The following is a 20,757-nucleotide window of genomic DNA, read 5'->3' on the forward strand; positions in this document are numbered from 1 at the left end:
TGGTGGGGCTCATGGCCCAGGTGGTACTCATGCAATGCTGCTAAAAGCCTGAGTTTGACTGGGTGTCCCTGCAGTGTCTCCAGTAAGAGGGAAGTCCAAGAGAATTTGAAAAGATGTACAAATGGCAGGAAAGGGAGGGGATCTCCTGAATCTCTTCAGAAGAGATATAATTCCTAATGACGAAGGAAATATTTCAAGTCTTTCAAGCACCTAGAGGTATTTATCAGAGACATTTACAAAAATATACTTTTAACAATGGTACTTCTTTATTTAACTAGTCTCTCCAGGGGTGTCTTCTCCAATTGCCCATCTAGTTTTATTAAAACAGAAGTACAGCAGTAGAGCAACTGCACATTGACCCCATATGAGTCCCGTGGCAATCTTAGAGCTGGCTATCTTAGAGTTCCATCCAGGAGGGTAAATACATGACCCTTCTTTTGTTTTCGTCAAGATTAGAAATCTATCTCAGTGCCATCTTTGGCTTTTCTTTAACTCAGCAAATACATATTGTGCATCTACTAGGCACTAGCCATAACCGAAGCTTGGTGCTGGGGAGATGAAGATGCATACAATGTGGTCTCCAACCGTGAGGAGCTTGGAGTCAATGGGGAAGAATGGTGTGAAGGGTTGGTGAACCTGAGTTCATAGCCCTGTCAGTGTGTGGGGAAAACAACTTGTATCTGCAAGGGAATCTGAAGTACTCTTTAATAAAATAGTACCTAAAGCCTCCCAAATTAGCAGTGAAAGAATTGCCACTCAGGGAGGAGACAGCTAGACTTCCCTCTTGTTCTGCAAGATTGCCCCAGCCCTGGGGATCTCTTCAACCCCCAGTCTCAAATGTTGATTAACTTATAGAGTTTTTTACAGATTCTTTCCTATAGTTCAACTGAGGCCCAGGCTGGAATATTTAAAAATAACTCAACTAAAGTTTAGGGATAATAGAACAAAAGGGAACCAAACAGTGAGAAAGTCAGCTTATATAGTTTCTATTTCAAATGCCCTACGTTAGTACTGACCTTCCCATGGTCAGTATTTTTCACGGTTAGTGCTCCTATGGTTAATACTCTGGTAATAAGAAAGGACCTCCAGTAGATCTACCTCTTCAGAGTCCAGACCCAAAGGAACAAGGCTTGGAGAAAGGTGGTGTGTGTGTAAGGGAGGGGACGTTTGAGATTATTTTAGTAGGCCACTTGCTGGAATGGGAAGGTTCTGCAAAATTATTAAATTTAAAAAGAAGTTTTAAAGCAGCATTCATTCATTCAATAAATATTTACTGAGTAGCTATGATGTGCGAGGCATTGCTACGTGCTGGAATACAGTGGTGAGTAAGTTCAAGCTGGGTCCTTTTTGTATGCAGCTAACAGTCAAATGTGAATTCAGTACGATCTCATTCATGATGACATGTACATTTCTGTATTCATTTGAATGCTCATCCTACTGTGTTCTCAGTTTCCTACTTAGGACCTCCTTCTTGGTGACTATTTAATGAACACTTTGTATGGGGCTTAATAAGTACTAGCACTGTCCTAAGCACTTTACAAATACTAACTCATTTCAGCTTCATAACAACCTTATAAGGCAGGTACTATTATTATTGTCATCCACATTTTACAGATGAAGGAACTGGCACCTAAAGACGTTAGTACCTTGTCCAAGTTCATAGTAAGAAGCAGAGCTAGGATGTGGCCCTAGACAGTTGGGCCCAAAGTTAACGGTCTTTACAACTACTGTAAACTCCTGATGGGGGGAACAGGTCCACCTGACCCCCTACCCTTAGGGGTGGGGCCAAACTCCACGACCTTAATCCATAGCCGCCAGCATACAACATGGTACACGCAGGCACAGATCAACACCTGGGCCGCGCCGCGTACACAGCCGCAGCCGCAGCCGCAGAGGTGTTTTGGCTGGTGTGTTACATTGATTTATTACTGGTTTACAGGAAAGTCATAGATACAAAATGGTTGAAACAAAGAGAAAAAGGACAAGAGGGGGGAAGAGGAGTTGGGGGTTGGGAAGGACAGTAGGTATTTACATTAGAAAACCTAAGATGGGGGAAACTCCTGCAAATCAGCCCCAAACTGAGCTCTGAGGTTCCGGAAACCGAGGCAGGAAGGAAAACAGAAAGAGTTATATGGCTTTTGTTGCCTGACTAAGGGAAGATCCTTGACAGTCACAAGAGCCCTAGCTGCACAATATTTTGGTTTGTGGGTTCGGCTGCTGTTGCTTCTTTGCCTTATGAGACTGCTTGGTAGCTTTGTTTGAATTAGCTACTGGGTTTCTAATTGTAGCATTTTGCTTTGGTGAGTCTGCTGGGTTTTTGTTTTGTTCTGGTTCCACTCACCCCTCTGCCCCCGTCCTTCACTGGCTGCTGCTTCGCCTGCCTTCACCTGCGGGTGTATTTCAGGCGCCAGCCTGTTGGGTGGCAGTACTCACTGAATTCAGCCCCTGCTGTGTACAGAACACAGGTGGAGATCGGGGGAAAGGTCTACCAAGACAAGGTTCTTGCCTCTAGGGAGGCTTATAATCCATCTAGGAGAGTGAGCACACCTTTGTGAAGGACCCAGACAACAGGTTTCAAAAGAAATATACCAAAAATGGAAATTAATTTTGGGTGATTCCAAAGCATCCAGAGAGCATTGAACAGGGTTGGGGGGGGGGGGGGGTCTGACATGGCAGATTTTCTCCAGGAGGTGGGTTTTGATGCTGGACTTAAAACAAGGGTCTTGGACTGGCAGGTGGGAGGGTGTTCCAGAGGGAGCCCCGAAAGCCAGAACGAGGAAATCAAGTGCCGGAGGGGAGAAGACAGTCAGGCAGAGGCCCGCCTTCCTTGGGGAGCCCCATCAGGAAGAGGCGGATGCGCAGGGGCGCCTCATTTTATGCCACAGACATTTTTTCGAAAATACATAACTGGTGGAAAGTTGCTGAGCACCTGCGGCGCCGCAGGCACTGAGCTCGTCTCCCCGCGCGCCCTGCAGCGAGGCCTCGCTCCCTCCGGAGCCCGCAGCAGGCTCAGCAGCGAGGCTCAGCAGCCGCCGCCCGGCCTCGCCCAGCCGTCAGGGGGCGGGACCCGGCCGAGGGCCCGCGGGCCACACACAGCCTCGCACGTGGGGTATTTAAGGTGCTCCCGGTGGTGACGGTTTGACCCAGCCCTATGGCCGCGTCCCTCGCGAGGTGCACAGGACGCCCATTTTTTGCAGGGGTCCGAGACAGAGGGTAGCTATTTCATTAAAGACACATCTCTTCGGCCCGTTCGATACCAGATGATGACACAGAAAACATCTTCCATACGATAGTTTAGGTCACGCCGTCCACTCAGCAGATAATCTCGCAAAGCACCGTCGCCGCCAGCCCCGCCTGCAGGGGAGGGGCTGAAGCTCCCCAGCACCCCAGGCCCCGGGGCCGGGCAAGTACAACCCGCGTCCGCACCGAGGCCGCGGCGTCCCAGTGCTGAGGGAGGCCGTCGGGGGAGACGCCCGCAAGTCCCGCGAGGGGCGGGCGCCGAGACAGGGCCCCGCCCCGGCCCCAGGCCCCGCCCCGGCCGTGCTGGGGAGCCAGGCCGCGCCGGGGTCTGCGCATGCGCGCGGGGCCGAGGCGACTCCACCGACTCCCCCGCCTTCTCCGCGCGCCCTCGCCGCACGGTCACCCCGACTCTCCGCCCCTCCCCGCGGCGCTCGAGGGACCATGGCCGATCCTCGCGTGAGGCAAATCAAGATCAAAACCGGCGTGGTGAAGCGGTAAGGAGCCGCGAGAGCGCCGCCGCCAGCGCCTCTGCGCTGCCTCATGGCGGCCCGAGAGGCCGGGCTGAGCAGGCCCGAGGCGGGCGCGGGACTCCAGGCCTCGCCCGGGCTCCGCGGCCGGCGGGGACGGGGCGGGGCGCGCCGGGGCCGGGGCCCGCCCTCCCGTGGCCTCTCCCTTCGAAATCCCCACGGTTGAGCTGCGAGGGTCGGCGGCGGCCCCGCCCTGGGGCCCGCGGTCGGGAGCTGGAGGGGCGGCGCCCGCGGTCTGGAGGCTGGGCCGGCCTTTGGAGGCACCTCCGGGGTGCGCGCCGGGTCTCCACGCCGACGGGACAGCAGGGGGGCGGGCTCCGGCGGGCTCTGAAGTTTCGGGGGGACGCCCTCATCCAGAACGGGGCCTTGTGGACGCGCGGAGGTGCAGCCCGGCGGGCGGGACTCGCGGCCTCAGAACTGGGGCGTGAACTCCCGGCTCGCGCCCAACTTCTGTGGCCGCGCCCCCCCTCGGCTTCCCCGGAGCTCGGCCCACAGGTCGTGGGGCGCTGTTTAAGTAAGGGTGCTGCGTAGACCAGCCCGTAGCCCGGCCTCACCCTGACCGCGGTTAGACACCCGGGCGCCGTTAGGCCCCGGAGGTGGAGCTCTGTGGCGGGCATCCCAGCCGCGGAGGTAGACGGGCTTCTGCCCAGGCAGGTTGGTTTGCGGGAGAAATGTCTCCGCCTGGCCAGCTGGCCTTTTCCTCTTCGCCCACCTTTTGTCCCTTTTTAACTTATTTCCGCTGGAAGAGAGCCGCGGCAAAGGGGAGAACACACTTTTTAAGGGGTGGCCCCCGAAGCGCCGCGCCGCGCCTTCCCGGAGCCTTCCTCGTGACCCAGGCGGTGGGCCGGGTGCACAGCGGTCACCTGCACCGCCTCTCCCGAGTCAGGCTGCTCGTTCACACCGTCCTTCCGCCTCGTGTTTGCGGCGGTGAGCGCGCCCTTCGCGCCGAGCTCGGCTGCCTCGGCTTCTCCACCTGTGAGATGGGAGAGCGCCCGCCCCCCGCCGCCGTTGCCGGGCGCCTGCGCGCGCCGCGCGTCCCGTGTGAGCGCGCCTGGCAGGTGGCCGGGGACGCCGCCCGGTCCCCTCCTGCGGCGAGAGGCCGAGGTCGGGCGCGGTGCGAGTAGGGAAACCAAGCTGCCCAAGGCCCCGGTGCTTGTTAGTGGCCGAGCCGGGGAAGGAACGAAGGTTTCTGATCTACAACTTTCTGTCTTAAGTACAACGCTTCAAAAAAGAGTATTTTTTATAATAGGAGGGGAATTGAGATATATAATTAAAAAAATTTTTTTTCAATTACAGTTTGAGACGTATAATTGAAAATGGAAATAATTTGCACCATTACTCAGCCCAGAGTTCTGTCGTTCACTCTTGCTAGGTTACTTAGGTAATGGCATTTTAGTAAGTTTATTTAGTAGAAGCACCAGGGTAGAGTGGAGAGTGCTTTAGCTTGGAAGTAATGAGGACTGACTTCTAATGGTAGATTCCCATTAATTACCTGTATGACCCTGTCATTCCTCATCCTGATGACCTATACTAGTTTATGAAGTTACTCAGTTCAAGTAGTTGTATGCTTACGGTACATATTCTAGAGAAAAAACTCGTGTAGATCATGAATAAGCTTAGTTTTTAGGCTTTCAGCATTCCCAAGTACTTACAGAAACTGCTTGGAAATAAAGTTTTGTTTTCAGCTTATTTCAATAATAGAGCATTATCAGACTTTAATTTTGATTCTTCATACTGCAGTAAATTTATCACGTTTGTGAAACCTTCACAGTTTACTATATATCAAATTGCTTACAAATTAATGAAAATGTCTATCATACATTTTTTTCATGGCTTTTCTGTTGACATTTTGGAGTAGAGTTCCCCATATGTACTAAAATGAGATGTGTTGATGTGCTGTTCTTTTAAAAAATCCTAAAATTTCTCTTTAGCTGTTTATTACACATATTTTGCTTTGGTAGATAACCATCTAACTCTGTAAATATTGCTTCCTACTTGCTTTCTCCCTGTTATTTTTCTCTGAAATTTATTTTAACTCTTTCCATCTTCTGCCAATTCTCCATCGTACCTCAGCAAAGAAAAAGCTAGATGAGGGAGATACAGTAACATAATAATGATTGCTGGGACTGAATGATCATGGGACTTCATTATATTCTATGTTTAAAAATTTTCATAATAAAAAGATTTTTAAAGGTATGCATTTTTCTCCTCTCTCCAAATTTAAAAGACTTCTTGATTAGTTTTATGATTCAGACATGTTCCTGGTTTTGTGAACATTGGTTTCTTAAAGCAGTGGTCTAAAACCCAGTTTCTGTTCTCATCACCTCTTTTCTAGTTAGAAGTTCATTTCCCATAACCCCATTTTTTTCTTCAGAAGTCACAACTTGTATTTGGAAGAAGAGATTTAAAGTCATCATTCATGTCCCTAATTCCTTCAGTTTTCTCTCCAGGAATTGAGAGCCACTAGAAATATATTCTAGGAATTGGTCCTAGAGTTCAGTTTGGGTAGGCTGTAATAGGGAGGGTGCATTCTTGGAGTTTAGTGTCTGCTAGAATCCTTCAAGTGATCCAAAAGTGTCCTTCAGTGGGTTTTAGGAAGATTATCTGGGCAGGCAGATGGAATACTGCAGGAGTATGGAAACAGGTAAGTAACTAGATGGTGATTTGGTATCAGGGAGCCCAAACACTGGGTGGAAGATGGGCGTTTGAGCATGTTGGCAAAGCCGAGAAGGCAGTCTAGTGGGTGGCAGCTATTTTAGAAATGAAAGTAGAAAAAAGTTTCAAGGGCATTATTTTAGGCCCTAGGAAAATAAAGAGATGCCTCACAGGGGAGCCCTAGTCTTAGAGAAACTTTGTTACCTTGCATGGTAACAAAGGCAAAGTATCTGATTTTTGAAAATGGATTTTAAGAAAGAGATTATATCCCTAGGAACAAAGAAAGAGTACAGTTACTAGGAATGGCTTATAAAGTGAGAGTTGGACAGCAGTGAGGCTGACTTGGTCCTGAGCCTCTGACTCCTAGAATTCCTTACATATCCCCTTCCCAGCAACAGGATTGTTTTTCTAGGACTAATTCTGGACATGAAACTAGAGAAATGGGTACACTGTGGGCTGGATGGGTAATTATACTAAGTTTCTTCTAGCAGCAGCCTTTGTTCACATGTGACCCACTGTTAGTGGGTGTAAGTTGGTAGGTTTGTGTCTGGCAGGCTCTTTTTGAAAATTTGGATCCATGTTCCAGGAAGATTGCTGGACCTAATGATGTCTGTGACTGGGTCACAGCTAATCTGGTAGCCCTAGCAGGGAGTTACCAAATATTACTCTAATTTTCTTCTCCAGTGAAGGACTGTAAAGTCCCCCCTCCCCCCCTTTTTAATGTCTAGGTGGCATCAGCACCCTGGATTACCTGGGACTGAAGGGTTTCTGAGGATGTGGAACCTTCATTGCTAAATCTGGGAAAGTTCTATGCAAACTACAATGATGAGTATTCATACCTCTTTTGTAACTAGCTAACATAGCACTGTTTTTCTGTGTTATATGGAGACTATTTGCTGATAGTACAACTGTGAATTGAGTGTTGTACCTTTCTTAAACTAAAATTTGAATGCATTCTGTAAATATGAATCTATGCCAGAGTAGCTTTTTTTTTTCTGTGTTAATTTAAATAGTGATTTAGAAAATAATTTTCACTAAAGTAGAAAATATAGGATTGATGTTTTAAACATTGATATAGTCTCTCAGCTAAATAACATGTCCACAATAAGTTTCTAAATAGAACTTGTGTTTTCTTTTTTAAACCACAGTTATGGTAAAATCACCAAATTCTTTAGCAAGAGCAAAGTGTTTTCATCCATTTAACATAAAAGGTTATTTAATAACTTTAAAGGGAACTTATTTTCAATAAAGCTTACTAAACTAGCCCACTGGTGAGTGAATTAATGGATTAAAAATATTTTCTTAAATATATCATTTTGTAACGATTTTAGATTGGTATTGGTTTAAAATCCATTGTGAACAAAGAATGTAAGGGCATTGAAAATTGCACTGACTTTGGCCCATAGTTTCTCTCTGATTAAATGAAAGTGACACCAGTAGATTAGAAGGAGACTAGGACAATTCACACTGCAATTGTGTTAGTTTAACTTTAACAATCTTTTAACACTCTTGTTTAAATGTAGCTGACATACCATAATTACAAATCTACAAGCCTTGATTATAGAATTTTACATCATGAATCTGTGGGGAAATTGTATTGATTTTTTTTTTTTTTTAAATAAAGCAAGCACCTTTCCCAAACTGTGGCATCTTCCCAAGTTTGTTTATACTTATTATACCTCTGGTATATAACTGTGTATGATATATATATCATATATACATATATATATATATACACACACACACACTATCCAGAAAGCATAAAAACAACATTAAAGGTAAAATCTCCATGTTGTTAAATTTATATATTCATGTATTTATGTCATACTGATGTATATTTTATATATATACTAAACATATATGTTACACTGACATAAAAGTGAAAGATACGAATGACATTTATACTTATGTAGACAGAGAGACAGTTTTTCCACTTTAGCTTTAGCTGTTTATACACTTCTCTCATTTAAAGTAATGATGGATAGAAGTATGGTGGATAATATCTGTGAGAAGTTAAGGACATAGCCCTGTAAATTACTCCTGTAAGCTTTAGTAGCTTTGTTATCATCTTTTCTCCTCTTTTCCTACATCATATCCTTTGATTTGAGTTAAGCCAAAATGGCCAACTTCCTACCTTGAAACTTAGCCAACTCTTTTTGGAATTTCTGTAATATATCCAGTTATGCAAAGTGATAGTCAGAGGCAGTGTCAGAATGGATTACAGGTGGTCAGCTCTTCACCACCTTCTGCCAACTACTTGGCAAGCAGAAACTTAGGAGCAACACAGCTGGCAGCCAGATGTCTCTTTAAGCTGAGAAGGGAGAACTCTAAGGCCACTCATGACCATGGTTTTTCCAACACAAGCTATATTATTCTGCAATTTGAATATGGGAATGAAAGATATTTTGATCCCTTTGTGTGTGTCTCTGTCTGTGAATGGGTTCTGTGTTTTCGTTGCATTTTTTGTTTGGTAGGAAATTTTGAAAATCTGTAGTAAGCAAGGTTGAAAAATTTTGTTAATAGTTCAGAACCCCTAGAATACAAATGCTTAGATGTGCAATCTATTTCATTTCCAACAATACATTTATAGAAGAACATAGTTTATATTGTGAAGCTGTTTTATATGCCCAGCTGATTTTTAAATGACAGATCACTGATCCAAGATCACTGATTTATTAGGTACATTTGAAGTACTTCTTTCTGAGTCCATTTCTCTTTCCTCTCCCTCTTTGCCAATAAGTAATTATTATTTTGAATTTGATCTTTATAATTTCCATGCATATTTTAAAAATTTTGATTTATATGTAGATATACATAAACCATATTACAGTATTGTTCTGCTCCCTTAACTTTATATAAAGCTAGATAGCTAGTGCCCTGGCCACCATGTCTCAGTTGTTTGGAGCGTCGCCCAAATCACCAAAGGTTCGTGGGTTCAATTCCTGGTCAGGGCACATACCCAGGTTGTGGGTTTGATACCTGGTCAGGTATGTACGTGAGGCAGCCAATAGATGTTTCTCTCTCGCTTTTTTTTTTTTTTTAGAGAAAGAGAAACATCGATTTGTTGTCCCATTTATTTATGCATTCATTGGTTGCTTCTTGTATGTACCCTGACTGGAGATTGAACCTGCAACCATGGCATATCGTGACGACCCTCAAACCAGCTGAGCTCCCCAGCCAGGGCGTTCTCTTTCTCTCTAAAAATCAATAAAATAAAAAAAGATAGATACACACACAGGAACTTGGTCGTATTGGTTGTCACCTGAGAGAGAGGCTGTATAACTGAAGGACAGGGATGGGAGGAAATTCTTATAATTTTCAATTATGTATTACCTTTCAAAATATAAATCGAAGGTTTAAAAATTGTAAATAGTGTCATATAGGAACATTTCTATAATTTTTTGTGTGCATATTATTATTTTTGAGATTTATTCATGTTTAAACAGATAACTCTAATTCATTATCTTGTATGTTTTTCATTCTATTGTCAAATGATATTTAGTTTTATCTCTTCCACTCAGTTTTTTACTTTTTCAAATGGTGTTACCGTATACTTTGCTAAATATGGCTCCTAGTGCACATACATAACAGTTCGTATAAGGCACAATTTCTCAGGTAGTGAGCCCTGAATGGATTACAGGTATATGGAGGTATAGCTCTCCTTAACTTTCAGGATGGTCAGGTATGGCCAAGAACAGCCCTGGGATATACGGGTGAAGAGCCTTTCAGACAGAAATAATAGTAAATACAAAGGCTTGAAAAAGAGCAAGATTGGTCAATTTGAGGAGCAGCAGCCAAGTGAGAGAGAGGAGGAGGGGTAGGAGCCACTCTGCAAAGTAGGAGAAAGGGGGTATAGACCTTATTGGGCCTCGTGTGTAAGGACTTGAGCTCAGATCTCAGATCTCAGATCAGATGTTAGCACCTCTGTAAAAGTTTCCTAGCTGTCTCCAAAGTTAGTGCCTCCTTCTCAGTGTTCTCAAAGAACTTTGTAGTTTTCACTAAGACAATACTAAAAATACGTTTAAGCTATCTGTTGCATCCACTGTACCACTGGTTTTAAAAGTATGGTCTAGGGATCCCTTGGGGTCCCTGATATCTTTTCAGAGTATCTGCAAGGTTAAAGTTAGTTTTGTAACTTTATTTACCTTGTTCACTTTCAGTTGCTCATAATTGTACATTGAAGTTTCCCAGATGCTATATGGTATGTGACATTGCAACAGATTGAATGCATACGCGTATGAGAATTCAGATGCTTTTTGGGAAAATAATAGTTATGTTTCATAAAAGTAGGTTATTCTTTTTTTTTTCATTCTCACCTGAGGATATGTTTTTGATTTTAGAGAGAGAGGGGTGAGAGAGACATTGATTGGTTTCCTCCTGTAAGTGCCCCAACCAGGGATAGAACCCATAACCTATGTATGTGCCCTGATGGGGAATCGAACCTGCAACCTTTCGTTGTACAGGATGGTGCTCCAGCCAGCTGAGCCACCCAGCCAGGATAAAATCATTTTTTTGGTTTTTTTTTTAGTATATTTTTATTAATTTTAGAGAGAGAGAAGAAGGGAGAGGGTGTGAAACATCCATCAGTTGCCTCCTTCATGCCCCTTACTGGGTTTCGAGCCCACAATGGGGGCAGGTGCCCGGACCGGCGATTGAACCAGTGACCTCTCGGTGCATGGGATGACGCTCAACCAACTGAACCACACTGGCCAGGGCCAAAATAAGTTATTCTGACATGTACATTCCTTTTACGTTTAGGTGGATTAAATATACTTAAATCTTTTTAATTTTAAAAATATTCTTTAAATTGTTCAGTTTCAATTTCTAGTACAGTAATTATTATTTTTTTAACCTCTTTATTTTTTATTTATTTTTTTACCAAGTTTTTCTTTTTTCTTTTTCTTTTTTTATTTAAAATATTACAAATGTCCCTTTATCTCCCCAATGACCCATTCCACCCCATGTCACCCCATGCTACCCCCTTCCCCAGTCCCCCTCCCACCATTGTCCGTGTCCTTGGATTGTGCATATCTGCATAAAATTCTTTGGTTAATCTCTCCCCTTCCACCCACCCGCCCTCCTCCATCCCTCTGACATTTGTCAGTCTGATCTATGCTTCCATGTCATTGAATCTATTGTATTCATCAGTTTATTAAGTTCTTTAGATTCCACATATAAGTGAGATCATGTGATGTTTGTCTTTCTCTGCCTGGCTTATTTCACTTAGCATAATTTTCTCCAGGTCCATCCGTACTGTCCCAAAGGCTACGAGATTCTTCTTTACAGCAGCGTACTATTCCATGGTGTAAATGTCCCGCAGCTTTTTTATCCACTCATCTACTGATGGGCACTTGAGCTGTTTCCAGATCTTAGCTATTAGTACAGTAATTATTAATAGACATAATTCACATAAGCAAAGCTCCTTGGCTCCTGTGATATGTGATTTATAATAAACATGTATTTGGTCTTTCTCCCCATTTCTGACATAGAGCTCCTAAAAACCCTCAGAATTTCCTAAGTGTAGAAAGAGATAAAAGGTCTATTTTGTTATGTTAATGAGGCAACTTTTGGAAAGCCCCCTAAGTCAACTAAGAAGGGAGGCTATTGCTAGGGGAACCAACCATGATTCAAGGATTGGAACTTTTAGTCCCATCCCCTGACCTCATTTATGCCTATGTAATGAAGCTGTGATAAAATCCCAAAACAAAAACAAATGACAATATACACTCTAGACACTGTTTTACACACTGCATTTTTTGCACTTCCATATTAGAAAATACAGAACAGCCTCAGTTCCTTTTAATGACTGCAAAGTAGTCTTTTGTATGGACATACCACTTTTTTTTAAAACTAGTTTTTTTATTGATGGGCCTCTATATTGTTTCCAGTATTTTACTCTCTTGGAAAATGCAGTAATGGATTTTCTTGTATGTATGTAGTTTTACAGATTTCAGGTATATCTGTAGAACAGATTCCTACAAGTGGAATTGCTGCTTTAGGGGAAGAGAAACTTTTCTCTCTACAGGGTGGGGCAAAAGGAGGTTTACAGTTGTGAGTACACGAGTTTATTCTTGTATTATTATTTATTATTGTATTATTTATTTGTATTACAACTGTAAACCTACTTTTGCCCCACCTTGTACTAAATACTGTGGCTGGCACCCTGTAAATTAGACTGACAAAAGACAGATTAATAAGAAAAAAGCAAATAGAAGTTTATTAACATGCAAACACATAGGAGTACTCTGTAGTGAGTAACTCAGGAAGGGTTATTAGACTTGGTCTTATATAGCATCTTAACAAAAGAACAAGGAATTTGTAGAGAAGTGACAAACTAAAGGAAAGGAAGTTTGGGTTTCTGACAGATTGTGAGAAGGGAAATATTTGTGGGGGAACTAATGGAAGATAAGGGCTAATCAGTAAAGTTTGTCATGTAGACTCCTTTGGTGCCATATCAAGGCTAAGGGTCTAGAGTTGTCTTTGGTAATTAACTTCTGTATTCTGGTAGAGAGGAGAGGGGGGACACTTGTATACATTTATGTTCTCCTTTTAGGTAAATAGGGGGAGGGCAGATAACTTATATCTGCTTTTTCTCAGTTTCCCTCAGCTCAAAATTATTCTTATGCCAAGGTTGCATATTTTGGGGTGGCATATTCTGCTATCCTTCACTGGCTCAATTGGCATGTGTGTTTTAAAATTTGAGAGATACAGTAAAACCTCTATATAACTGACTAATTTGGGCAAGGGGGTGTCCATTAAAGCTGAAGGTTTGTTATATAATAAAGTAGGTTTTCCAAATGCGTATGTTAGAAAATAGACAAATTAGTTAATTGACCTGTTTTTACTTGCGTAGGCACGTTTGTGTAATTAAAATTAAGTATGTAAAAGTTGTCCTTATGTATTTCAGTAATTTTAAATTTATACTGAATAGGTCTAGTAAATGTGTGTATTCATCAGTCACCACAAGTAAACAAATGCACACGGCTGGGGCATGGCTTAGTGCAAGTTGGAACATCAGCTGGCTCATGTTAAAACTGTTACAGAAAGTCGCACCACTCTACAACAGAACCAGTTACCACATGGGATGAGGTGTGATCACATGCTAATCATTCGTTGAACACTGTTTACAAGCAGTGACTTGGATTTAAATATGTAGACTATAGTTATAGGTATGTAATATTCATTTATGTTGGCGAAGTTACTACAGTGTTTTTTCTAACATACGGCCTATTTGCTAAAATTTGTTAAAAATAACAGTGAATTAATAACAAAAAGTAACCTGTTAATTTAATTACAAGCAAATCTTGGTTAAAAGCATTTTTAAATTAACAGGGTGTTAATTTGCATGTGACATAGGGACCGGAAATTTTGTTTGTTAAATCAAGTGTTTACTGTATTGGCAAGTTGCCCTCTTATCTATTTATAATTCCACTAATAATTCTATACAATATCTTAGCTTTCAGTTTAGTATACCCTTTTGGTCTGGAAAGAATTAAACTCTGTAAGTAGAAATGCCCAAGTGTGTGTAGTTTTTTTAGGGAAATACTTTTCACATTGCTAAAAATGACAAAAACTGATGAGGCATACAGGTATGCTAAACAATTTAAATTAATTTCACTTCTGAAATAGTCCTAAAAGGAGAAAATCTTGTCCTTTTGAAACTAAATTGTAGAGCTGATGAAGTACCCCTTAGAGATTCTCTCTCTCCTGCCCTTCTCTCTTTCCATGTTCCCTTGCTTCTCACTCCCTTCCCCAACAAGACAAGAGAGGTAGTTAATTTGCTCAGAATTACCCAGCCAATTACTGGTAGTGCCAGAATTGGGAAACATTCTAAAATTACATTACACTATGTCATAGAACAAGTCTGAATTCTTCAGAAGGATTTTTCTGTTATATTCTGTTACAGATTTTTTAAGTTAGATTTTATTCAAAGTTTGGTCTGTTGACATAAATGTTCAAACCTGTAGAGAATTTTTGTAAGAATTTATTTGAGTCAAACTGACAATATGATGGGAAGCAAGATCTCAAATGTTCTGGAGAATGGCAGTTTTGCAGTTTCTTTTATGTCTTTGGAATTAAGGAAAGAATGTAAGGAAGATTACATGAAAGTGGGAGAAAAGCAAGGTATAGGATAGTTAAAATTATGTGCTCCCTTGAGGGTGGTTACTCCTCCAAGGAGTCTGAAATAGAGGCATTTCAAAAATGTGTTAAACTAGATGCACAAAAACAATGGACAGGGCTTATATAAGGGGAAGATAAACCTTTTATAGGCCTGGGGGATGACTACCCACCATGACCTGCCCAGTTAGGAATTTATGATCACCCCTTGGGGTTAGTTTCAGTTAGATTTATTATAGAACCTCTTTTTCATCCACAGGTCCTTGAAACTAGACTAGGTTCAGTGAGCTTTGACTCTAAGTTATTTTTCAGTTTTATCGTTGGAATTTCAGTTTTAAATAATAAATATGTGACATCTAAAGAATAACCATTGGTTATGCTAGAAATAAGTTTAATAAACTGGCCAGCTTTACTTTGTGAACATTCATTTTGTATTCAGTTCTGCATTAATGCTTTTAGGAAAGCATGTGAATTGCTTTGATTCTTGAGAAGATCATCTTGATTTCTCCCCTTTGGAGAAATTTTAGAGAATATGTACTTTCCACATTGTTGAAAATTATAGGATAAAAACAGATTGGGTATGCAGATACGCTGAAACATTTTTTAAGTGCAAATCTAAAATTTAAAAATCTAAAGAAAACTACAAATCTAAACTGTTTTAAACACTGTTGCCAAAGAATCTATCTGGGCAAATAGACTAAGAAGAAACAGAAAAAACTTTAAAAGACCAATAGCACCTTGCTGGCACATTGCTAATAAGGACTAATAGGTACTTAAACTGATGAAAGTGATTCAGACAACAACATATTAACCCCCTACTGTGGCCTGTTTTAAGCTGTTAATAGACATTAGCCTTTTAAGAAAGACTAACACTTTTATATTCCTTTCCTAAGCTTTTGGTACATTTGTGAACTGTTATAGCCACTTGCCATATTATATTAGATTCTTATAGGTCAGTGCATTTTCCAGTGTATTTTTGAGAAGTGCTAACTGCTCTGAAAGTTTAGATTGCTTGTAGTCTTTAAGAGTTCTTAATTTGATAATTTCACATTTAATTTTTATTACTGTAACTAAATTTTTTTGTAGAAGTTATATGGGGAGAATACATGCTGATGTACTTTTCACTGACAAAAGGAATGTGAAAATGATTGTTCTTAGGTTTTATTTTTATTTTTTTACATATTAAGGCCATAATTTTTTCAAAAATTTTCTACTTGCATATCTATAAAATTATAAGTATTATAAATACTTGGTGATTTTCCACAAATAAGTCTAATTCTTAAAAATTTGGCCTATAAGTATATGTATGAGGAGGGAGGATTTTAACAGTATAATTTCCTTTAAAATATTGAGTAAACTTTTTTTAATTAATTAATTTATTTATTTATTATTATTAAATCCTCACCTGAGGATATTTTTTCTATTGCTTTTCAGAGAGAGTGGAAGGGGGGGAGAGAGAGAGAGAGAGATAGAGAGAGAAACATTGGTATGAGAGAGACACATTGATTGGTTGCCTCCCACATGTGCCCTGACGGGGGCTGTGGACCAAGCCTGCAACCGAGGTACGTGCCCTTGTCTAGAATCGAACCTGGGACCCTTGCTCTAACCACTGAGCTTAACTGGCTAGGGCAAAATATTGTAAGTAAACTTTAATGATGACTTTCTACATGTTAGGATAGTAACTTAAGTTTTTGTTTAGGTACATTGTTTTTATAACACTTTTTTAAAGAAGAGATTAGTGAATAGTTTTGGATGTTTTATGTTTCATAGTAATTCCAGTTATAAAGTTAATAGATGTTTGACTTGGTTTTTACAATAATTTATCTTGAAGAAGCTGATTGCACGATATAAGTAAATGTTGAAGAATATATTGATTGGATTAAATAATGTTGTGTGTGATTTGGATAAATTAAGACATTACCAAAAATTTTGGGTCTTTGATAATTCTTAGAGGTAAAAACATAAGCATAGTACTTAATTTGTGATCCAGATAGGACAGTTTTAGTGACCACAGAAGTGAATGATACGTATACAAAGCTTATTTCTATTATTTCTCATGCCTATTCAAAACCAAGGGGGAAAATGAAACAAAATGTTTATGAGAAATTGCCATATCCAGTTTGTGGATTTATTATTATAACTACGAAGTGAATATCTGAAGAGCAGGTTTAGGTCTAAGTGTTGAGTTTATTACTGAAGGTAGTAGTATTAGGGCATAGCTTTTTTGGTTAGAATTAGTCTTTTGATTACGATCAGGTTTATTTTTTAAATTGATTTGAGAGAGAGAGAAAAAGGGATGGGGGAGAAAGAGAGAGAGAAACATTGATTTGTTGTTCCAGTTATTTATGCATTCAATGGTTGCTTCTTGTATGTACCCTGACCGGGGATGGAACCCGAAACCTTGACATATTGGGACGAAGCTCTAACCAACTGAACTCCCTTCCCAGCGCCAAGATCAAATCTATATCATTATACCAAACAATTTTCTCTTATCCTGGAATAGATGCTTGTTTAAAAGTTAAAATAAGGTAAATCCTTTTTTTCCCATATTATTTTAGTATCAAATTCTCCACTCTAATGTCCCACTTGGCTGCAATTGTTTTCATAACTTAGAAATAATTGAAACAGTGAAACATATCTTCAGTGGCAGTTTGAGATGTTTCTAAAGGCTGACATTCCCTGTTGGGAACCAAATGGACAAAATCCATTCAGTCTTCATATGTGGGTTTTACAACCATTGGAACAGAAGTGACTAGTAAATTTGAAGACATCAACAACCAATTCTTTCCCCAGCAGCAAACATATAGAAACTCATCTTTCTTACAGTTTTAAGTGGCTACTACGGCACTTGAATATCCCTGTCTTTCTTCCCATGGGGAAAATATTTTCTAATAAGCCAGAGTTGAGAGAAAATGTAAGGTGATAACTGGCTACTAATATTACTGCCAACCTGGACTGTGATAAATTTTCCCAGGCCTGAGGATTCTGTCATTGGTTTTATTTCAACAGCTACTTACTGAACATTTGTTATTCATAAGGCACTATGCTAAATATTGACCACTGTTCACTAGAACTTTGTTATTCACTTTTTGCCAAAAATGACCCCCCCAGTGGGGATCAATTCTTAGTTGAAAGAGCATTCATAAGTGCTTTGTAACGCATAACACATGATATATCTTAGCTTAACATTCCTTAATATCAGATGTTCAGGTTTATATTTATTGTGAAAATTCAGACTAGTGTCTTCCTTGAAATTAGTGACATTTCACTTAGAATACAATGTTACTGAATTAAGTAAATTAAGTTTGTGGCTTAAACTAAGTTCATTTTAGTAGCAAAAAAAGCATTTTGAAATAAAAGTAATTATTACAGCATTGTTCTGAACTATGGATAAATATTATTTAAAGTACTGCTTTGAAACCAATGAGTGATGAAAAAAATGCTAAAAAGGGAAAGGCAGTTATATTACCACTTTTAAAATTGAATTGCTGAGTACTTATGTTTTTTGCTTCCAAAATTTCTTACCACCTTCTGCCCCAGCATTTAGCTCCCTCTTGCTTATTTTGGCAACATAATAAGCTATGGGAAGAGCAGTGTTAGTTGATATTTTTTGAGCTGTCACTAAGTACTACATGTGTGTGTACTTTTAACCACCACAGTGCTTATATGAAATAGTTGTAGTGATCCCCATTTAAGAGATGAAAAAAATGGAGTTTAAGTAATTTGCCCAAAGATAAACAGCCAGCAAGTGGTAGAGCAAGGATGAAAGGGCACCTGTTGAGTGGCACCAGTACGCTTGACTATACCCTTTTTTACTTTGACAAATTTATTAAGGGGATGAGGCTGACTCTGTGAAGTCACTAGATATAGGAAGATGAATCACACTGTGCTTTCAAGGAGCTCCCAATGTCAGGGAAAGACATAAGTCATGCAGTTAAGGACAGAATGCTTCCTGAACCCAGACCAGGTTATGGCAAACTGTCTCTACGGCAGAGTTTTTCAACTTTGGCACTTTTGACATTTTGGGCTGGATACTTCTTTGTTGGGTGTCGGGAAGGCTGTCCTTTACATTGTAGTGTGTTTAACAGCATCCCTGTCTTCTACCCACTAGATGCCAGTAGCACCCCTCCCACACACACACTTGTGACAATTCTTGGCATGGGGACAGGCTAGGGAATAAAATTGCCCCTGTTGAGAACCACTACTGTAGTGTTAAAGAGGCTTATTGTAAGTGACATTTGAGTGGGCTCTTGAGGCTGAGTACAAGTTACATTATAGATAGAACTATATGTATAAAAGTATGAGGTATGACTCAGTATATTACATTTGGGAGTTAATGTTTGTGATGACTGGAGCATTTAGGGTGTGGGGATTGAGGAGTTAGTAAGAGATAAGGTTGATAAAATAAATTAGGATCCAGTTATGTATGTCATACTAAGAAGTATTGTTTTTTCCCCTGTAGGTAGTAGAAAACCATCATAGGTTTATAGGTGAGTGACAGCCTGAATGATCCACATGGTATTTACTTGCCTCTTCTTTATATCTTCAAGTATTGCATAAGTGTAAGTTCTTTGAGGGCAGAGACCATGTCACTCTTGTTCACCATTATATCCTTAGTGCCAACGATGATACAGGACTTGGCACAACCGTGTGAAATAGGAAGGGGAAAAATAGGGAATTTATAGATGTGAAAACTCTTAGAAGAGGTTGTGGTGGCCATGAGAATGGAACTTGAAGACCCTCACACTCAGGGAGTGTAATAACCAAGGGCCCCACTACTGAATTGTGAAATCCGTTACATTTTTTTCTCAAGGTCTCTCTTTCCATCACCTGCTGACAGCCAGTAGCAGACTCTCCTTTGCTGGGAGACATGGAAAGCCTTGCCAAACCTTCCTAAAACTGCATGGCAGTCTAAGGTGCTTTCCTAACCTTTCCTCTTTCTTTCATTCAGGGTCCAACTTGCATCATTGTCCGATGACTCTCCTGGCCTTTGACAGCCACCTTCCCATTTTCTCTCTCATGAGTATATGCACTGATAAAATCCTTGCAGGTTTAATCCCATCTTAGTGTTTGCTTCTTCAAGGCCCTGGATAACACAGAAATTAAATGACTTTCAAAAGGGCACACAGTTATTAATTGGCAAAATAGATTCGACAATTTAGGTTTGAGGTCTCTTAGTCCTACCTTTAAGAACCATTATATATGCTATTCTTTAGTAAGGCAATAACTTTTGACTCTGGCATTTATATCTCCTAGCCAGTCTTTTGAATCTAATGCCTTTTATCAAATTGCCTGTGATAAAATGCCCTACTTCTGTAGTTGATTATCAAGTCTTTAAGAATCTTGAATAGTTATTCCACATTTCAGCCCAATTAAGAATTTTCTAGCTATCGTTTTCATGTTATAGACAATGGTATGGAAGTGGAAGAAAATACAATACACAGTTTATGTTTTGTTGAGTAATGTGTTATGAGATCTTTTCAAATCCCCAAGTTTGCAAACAATAATTTCCTTAGATTTCTTTACTTATTATTATCACTGCCACTAACAGTTTACTCTTCTGGGTCTTTTTCCTGCAAGAAACAAAATGTTTTTTATTTGTGTTTTAATTCATTTACTAGAGTTATATCACACAAGGATAAAAATAAAGAACAGAAAAACTGCATGGAAAGTTGATGCTGGACAGTTGTTAGACTCATTAATCATATTGGTGACTTTTTTCTGAATGCTGTCTTCTCAGCTCATAACCTTCAGAATTGTATTTCAGCAAAGTTAAAATTATATTATGTGAACATTTGGGGGTATTTACTGAAAGTCAAGTCTTCAAATGTTATATCCCCAAATGTCCTTTGTATTCTCTTGGTGACCATTGACACTGGTCATGTAAGAAATGCCCAAACTTGTAGAAAATTTTTACAGGAGTTTATTTGCACCAAACTGATGACATGCCAGAAAGCAGTATCTCAAATGCTTCTGAAGAATGACAGTTTGCAGCTTCTGTTATGCATCTGAAATTATGAAGGGAATTTAAGAAAGATTGCATGAAGGTGGGAGAAAGCAAAGTAGGGATTGGATTATAAGATAGTTAACAAGATTATGTGCTCTCTTGAGGGTGGTATTTCAAAGGTGTGTTAATCTAGATGCACAGAAATAATGGACAGACTTGCTTAAGGCAAAGGTAAATCTTTTACTAAAGTTATATGCCTGTGGTGTGACT

General features: G+C 40.5%; 1 protein-coding gene across 1 annotated transcript in view; it reads left to right on the top strand.

Moving 5' to 3' along the window:
- The first annotated feature begins 3,546 nt into the window (after positions 1–3,546).
- TBCA (tubulin folding cofactor A) overlaps positions 3,547–20,757 on the top strand; it is a 56,467-nt gene continuing 39,256 nt past the window's right edge. The window contains exon 1 of the mRNA XM_081133691.1: positions 3,547–3,734. Coding sequence (XP_080989817.1) covers positions 3,682–3,734 — 53 coding nt within the window. The 5' untranslated portion in view covers positions 3,547–3,681. The remainder of the gene's footprint in view (positions 3,735–20,757) is intronic.

The sequence above is a fragment of the Miniopterus schreibersii genome (assembly GCF_964146895.1).
Source record: "Miniopterus schreibersii genome assembly, chromosome: 3".
Taxonomy (NCBI): Eukaryota; Metazoa; Chordata; class Mammalia; order Chiroptera; family Miniopteridae; genus Miniopterus; species Miniopterus schreibersii.